A 6,735-nucleotide genomic window follows, 5' to 3' on the forward strand; every position below is an offset into this window, starting at 1 on the left:
GTCACGTTGTGTCTGCTTCCTACAGCTGAATGTCTGAATGTGGCAGAAACCAACGATTGACACTGCCACGCCAGTACAATAGGAAAGGAATGATACATGAGTGACATCAGACTTTATTTGGAAGAGAAAAAAATATGGTAGTTGTAAAGGACTTCAATCACATCCCAAGAATATGGTGACCATGTTTTGATATCCAAAAAAGAGGACACTCGGCCCAGCCATGAGAAAGCCTGCTTAAATGATATTCGCTGTTGACTCAAAGATTCCTGATCATTTTAGTATATTTAAAGTTTATATGTATGGATAGAATATTTTGTTATGCTACAAAATAATATCTCTCAAAGACAGAAATTCAGATAGACTTCTCAGAGGTTACTGAACATTCTTTATGATGCCTCAATTGAATAAATAAAAAAAAAAAATATATATATACATGTAAAATAAATGTAACATCTCTGGAATAACACAATGATAGAAATAATTTCTCTTCTGTGTTGGAAAAAATCACCGTTTCACAAAGAACTCAGTCAACTTTGCTGAACTACTCTCACCTTGCACTGCCTTTTTATGTTTCTCTGTGTCCATATGAGCTGTGAGGTCCCCGGCACCTTTACTGGACACAGACACATCTGTACCAGCTTGGCGCATGGTGCACTCAGCCTCCCATATGTCCTGACCGGGTGGGAAAACAGTTCATCTGTGAACGTGCATTTGCACTTCAGCATCCTGAACGCTTCAGCTGCACCGCTGGTGTGTGCTGCTTTCTTGTTGTGAGTTTTGGAGGTCAGCCAACCTAAGAAGGCAATTAGTTTTACAGCTAAATTGGATATCGTCATCACTCCCTGTGCTAGTTACTACAAAGGCTCCCCTCTCTCCTAAACAATACTCTGCTCGCCCTGTTGCAGTCTCCACACAAATATTTGGTCACAATTCAGACAAAATTTTAATCTGACTGATTTTTCTTTGTAGGGTCCCATATGAAATAATCACATCTTCCTTCCAGCCAATTGGATCCTGTCTTTATTCAGGGGCAAAGAACAAGTTTGAGTCACTTCAGTGATCTCTACATGGAACCTTTGCTACTTTTGACGCCTTATCCGCCAAAGTTAGCCTCCAGTATTCTAACCTTATCCACTTTTTTCAGATTTGCCAGTTTGTTCATACTATTAGCCCCTCCTTTCCAAATTGTCCGCCTTAAACAGGAATAGATTATTCTGCAAATTCCTGTACATCTTAACAGTCATATTTCAAATATTTATAATATAATCGCATCACTTAATAAGGTGCCACTCGCTAAAATTAGGATAGAGTGGTAAGAAGAAGGGCAGCATGGCGGTGTACTCTGGTTTCCTCCCACCATCCAAAGACATCATGTTTGGGTTAGCTGGTGACTCTAAATTGTCCGTAGGTCTGAGTGTGAGTGTGAGTGGTTGTTTGTCTGTCTCTGTGTGTTTGTCCTGTGATAGACTGCTGATCTGTCCAGGGTGTACCCTAGTGCATTAGGTAGAGTAAATGGGTCAACCTCATGTGCTCACCTTGGCTTAATTCAGTTTAAGGTTCTTCAGTGAATTCATTATAGCAGAGATAGACGCTCTAGGATCTATTTTAATGTCAGTGAAACATGTGCACGTTGTCATATAGCCAAGGCCGACCTGGCCCAAATGTTCTGGTCCTGTAAGAAGTTGCATCACTTTTGGACCGCTGTATTCCAAATGTTATCTGAAGCTTTTAGCAAAGAAATACAACCCGGTGCTGTAATGGCAATCTTTGGAGTCCCAGCGGAGGGCATAGCGATAACAGATAAAATTAAAGATGTGCTTTCCTTTCAACTCTCCTTGCACAGTGAAGAATTCTGCAGGAGTGGAAATCGGCACATCCACCCACTGCAGGTATTTTGGATAAAAGACCTGATATTATTCTTTAAGTTAGAAAAGATTAAATATTGCATCGGGGTCAACCCAAAAATGCCATAAAATATGGGCTCCTTTAATATCTTATTTTAAAAGACTTGATGTCCTCCCACAAAATTACAAATTGAGAATGAATTAACTTTGTTCTTAGTGCTATGGCTTTACGAAGGTATGTAACCAACTTGTGTACTTTTGAATATCCACATTTATTCTATTTAATTTTTTTTCTAATGTACAATTTTTGTACAATGTTGAACATGTTGTGATGTTGTGTGCACAAACTTTTTCAATTTTCTTTCATTTTTATTTTACTTTATATATTTCACTTAAATAAATAAGGAAAATGATGCTTGTTAAATGTCTGAGGTCAAACCGTTGCTGCGGTTTGTCATTGGCTGACTGTAGCTGACTGTAACTGACGTGGGGGGCTGGAACAACACGCCCCTGGCCCAGGATAGCAGACAGGTTAGGATCAAGCTACCAGGGCAACCAGACCACAGAGCCCACATGACTTTGACCAAATGTGTATAAAAACTGCTCAGTGTAGTAAATACACGGGTGGGGCCTGCTCTCAGATAAGGTAACACCTATTTCATCAAGCAGAAGTGTTTCTTTGTAGCAGCATGAAAAATCTCTCTGAGGTGACATCTTTTTATCTGTCTGATTACTATGGGATGGAAAATACAAAGCCAGCCTATTTCTGCCTGTTCCTGATTATATATGTAACTATTATTACTGAAAATGTTGTGTTAATCGCTGTGGTCTATCGGGAGAAAAGCCTACATGAGCCAATGTATTTGCTTTTGTGTAACCTGGCTGTGAACGGTTTGTATGGAAGCTCTGCCTTACTGCCAGCTCTCCTGAACAAGCTGCTGTCACACTCTTATGAGATATCTCTACCACTGTGCCAGGTACAGATCTATGCCATACACACATTTGCTATCACTGAATTCACAATTCTAGCAGTGATGAGTTATGACCGATACTTGGCCATTTGTTACCCGCTGGTGTATCATGCAATCATGTCACACAGACTTGTTAAACTCATTGTTTTCATGTGGTTTTACCCAATGCTGGCATTTTTTTCACTTTTCATTTTCACTCTTCAGCTGAGATATTGTGACAGAACCATAGAAAAGGTGTATTGTATGAATTACTTGCTTGTGAGACTTGCTTGTACAGACACATTTGTTGTTAACATAGTTGGCTTACTATCTGTAGTTCTGTATGCACTTCCCCAACTTATCATGATCTTTTATTCATATGCACACATACTGAAGATATGTTTAATGTCATTCAGCAGATCTAGACTTAAAGCCCTCCGAACTTGCATCCCTCACTTGCTAGCAATAATTAACTACTCTATCGGGTGCTTTTTGGAAATAGCACAAAGCCGATTCAATGTTAGCCACCTGTCTTATGAGGCAAAGTTATTTTTATCTCTGTACTTTTTGATATTCCCAGCCCTCCTTAATCCAGCAATTTACGGTTTAAGTGTCCAAGTGATGAGAGCACAACTGTTTAAGATGTTCAGCAGGTACAAGTGATGTAGCCAGAGGGATGTTGTTATTGTACACTGAAAGAATGTCCGGCACAGCGACATGAGGACTGACGCCTCTGGGAAAAACATGACATAATCTCCTGTCACTCCCTGTTGTTTAATCATAATTTCTCCCTCATCACTAAAACCAGTCAGTGCACAGAAAATATACGGAGTGTTGAATTATTGTCATACCATTAGTAACTCCTGGAGCACCAGCAGACAGAAACTGCCGCTTTTACTGGACATTCACTGTAAAGTTTCATTAGACTGTCAGTCGGTTTGCCCATTCCTCTGTAAATCCTGATTTATAATCCAAGAATGCTGTAAATGCTTTACATTGTTGACTTCATTTAATTTGTTTTGGTAGAATATATATATCACTTGTTCTAAAACATAATGTTTCTCATTCATACTTTGTCTCTGCCTGCAGTGCAAACTCTTTATCTTCAGCGTGTGTTTCCAGTTACAATGGAGGGCAATGGCGGTGAAAGTCTAATATTTTATGCTTTCAAAGTTTAGTTCATAGAGCAAATTCAATGCAATGTTTTGGTTAGTTGTGTTATCCTCCTTTGAGTTTTACCATGGATTGTAGAGTCTAAGTGAATTGTTAAAGTGCCACAGTCAGTGGGTTAGGGTTAGGGTCTGCAGTTTCTAACATGATCCTTTTTTGTTATTTAACAAAGAATAGATATTCTGTTTTGCTTATTCTTCTTGAAAATATATTTTAGCCAAAAGTTATGATAGGCAAAACCTAAAACAATTGATTTTTCAAACAATTTATGCATAATAGACATGAAATCACACAGAATGTTCTTCATGGGGACACAGATAATCGATAATTGTACAGAGTATGGTCAGACTGAGTCATTGAAAGAAAAATTACCTTTCACTCGGTCGAAACCTCGAGCAGAACAGCTCTCTCTCTCTCTCTCTCTCTCTCTCTCTCTCTCTCATGGTCTTGGGCTTATTAATGTGCATTATAGTGCCCCTCCAACTTCACCACAGTTTTAAGACAGAAAGAAGAAATGTGCTTGCTTTTCTGCAAACCACGTCTAAAAATGATACCCTGGAGCAGAAAGTTAACGTCTCCTGAAGTTTAGGAGGCCTAGTTGGGATGACTAACTGTGTCACTCACTGACTGCAGCACATGCAATAAGCTCGTTGTCTTGCCATTACAACAATGAGAATTATCACCGAAACAGCAGATGTCCCAGCAGGAAGACAGAGGGCATGTCCTGAGTCTCACACAGAGTGGGAATGAGATGGGCCAGACACGTTTGTGTGCACCACACCCTCACCTCCGCCTCATGTATACACCTCTGGACTCTAACGACCATTCATTAACAACAAATGAAGGTACACCATTCACAGACATTATTTTAATTATACAAATATGTTAGATAACTATTTAAAAGACTATTATTAATACTACTACTACTATTATTTCATTCCCTCTACATGCTGTCAATAGCATCACAAATAAATATATAAAGATCTAAAACCACAGTGAACCAAAAGTGAAATAAGTGAAGCAAAAGACAGAAATATCTACTATGTAGAGCCTTTTAAACGCTACATCCTCTACATCCTCTACATTCTCTCTCTCTCTCTCTCTCTCTCTCTCTCTCTCTCTCTCTCTCTCTCTCTCTCTCTCTCTCTCTCTCTCTCTCTCTATATAGACACCAGGTCACGTTGTGTCTGCTTCCTACAGCTGAATGTCTGAATGTGGCAGAAACCAACGATTGACGCTGCCACGCCAGTACAATAGGAAAGGAATGATACATGAGTGACATCAGACTTTATTTGGAAGAGAAAAAAATATGGCAAATTTAAAGTGGACTTTAAAGTGGAATTTAAAGGGGCCATAAATTTATCATTCCTGCTATTTTTTAATTTGTTTTCCATCCAGCACTGAAAAGTCATGAGAAAACCATGGTAATGCTAAACTTTTAATGTCCAAGATCTAGACTTTCTCCAGTGGATGCTAATGTTGATTTTTGGGATGTCACATTACTTGGTTTCATGTAGCCTTGGGAGTTAATGTTCTAGGTATTTCATTTCATCTCACCGAAAAAGTCATGGTGCAGTCATGTGCCACCAAAACAAGCAAGGAGGGAGGAATGAGGCTGGACAGCAGTCAGCTACAACACCTCATTTGTACTGTTGCCTGGAGCAGCACTTACTGCAGGGATCAAACCTGTTTCATGTTTGCCTGTCAGCTCTGGGATCTTGTAATCCCATCACCTGGGGTCCTTGGGATTTTACATTTTTGTTCATTTTGTTCACCCACACAGAGAAAAATCTTAAAGCTGAACAACTGAACCATGACCTTGAATTTTGGAGCAATAATCCTTTGAGATAAAAATGAATTTGTGGGATACCAACAGGCAGTCCTGGAATTGCATGTGTAACAACACCTTAAACAGTTAAGATTAAGCTTTTGTTTCTGTGTGAATCCATGGGCAGTTTGAAGAGTTTTAATAAAGACAATTACTAGACAAAACAAGTTTGGAATTATGTTGATTTTTAATTGAAAGACATTTCTGTAAGCACGAATGGTCTCTCTATGGTTTCAGTATGTCTCTATATGGTACAGGCTACCAGCTCCAAGTCCCCTTAACCCAGAGGAAGCCTGAGCATGAGACATTTCTAACCCCATCAAACATGGAAAATGTAAAATGGCATAATGAAACATGAATGCAAATTGAAATTACATGAAATTGAAGATTTTTTTCAATCACACTTGAAAGCGAAGGCAACATTTCACTTGGTGGCCCTTAAATGCTATCAATTTAAAAAGTAAACCAAATAAAAGAGTGCCCTCTCCTGACAGTTGTAGAGTCACACTAGCAATACTATTTGTGGTAAATAAATAGTAAATGATGCCACTCATATGCCTGACTCAATATACGGGACTCCTACTTTGTAGCGTTTATAGGTTGAGAAGATAAATGTGTTATAATAGGAGCTTATAATATATATATACATTATAATATATACTAATGTGTGTTATTAGTGAAGCTGCTCCCACTCATTGCATTTCTGCAGTGAAACTTGCCGTGTCGGTCTGCAGTGTCTCGTGAATCTTATAGGACTATCTAAGGATAGTCGCTCACGTGAATATGAGAGAAAAAAAATAAATAATTGTCTTATGTGTGCCTAGGCTATACTTTTTTTTAAATATAAAGGTAATGTAGCTACAATATGGCACACCTCAGGAATGTCACTCAATTTCAAATGGCATGGTAATGTGTTTTAGTTATACAAAGCATGCTTGTACAT

General features: G+C 38.8%; 1 protein-coding gene across 1 annotated transcript; it reads left to right on the forward strand.

Annotated features, from left to right (window-relative positions):
* The first annotated feature begins 2,584 nt into the window (after positions 1-2,584).
* Positions 2,585-3,457, forward strand: LOC115054559 (olfactory receptor 63-like). Its single transcript, XM_029519824.1, has 2 exons — positions 2,585-2,986; positions 3,341-3,457. The coding sequence occupies exons 1-2, from the start codon at positions 2,585-2,587 to the stop codon at positions 3,455-3,457; spliced, it is 519 nt and encodes a 172-aa protein (XP_029375684.1).
* Positions 3,458-6,735: the final 3,278 nt, after the last annotated feature.

Source organism: Echeneis naucrates, chromosome 14, assembly GCF_900963305.1.
Source record: "Echeneis naucrates chromosome 14, fEcheNa1.1, whole genome shotgun sequence".
Taxonomy (NCBI): domain Eukaryota; kingdom Metazoa; phylum Chordata; class Actinopteri; order Carangiformes; family Echeneidae; genus Echeneis; species Echeneis naucrates.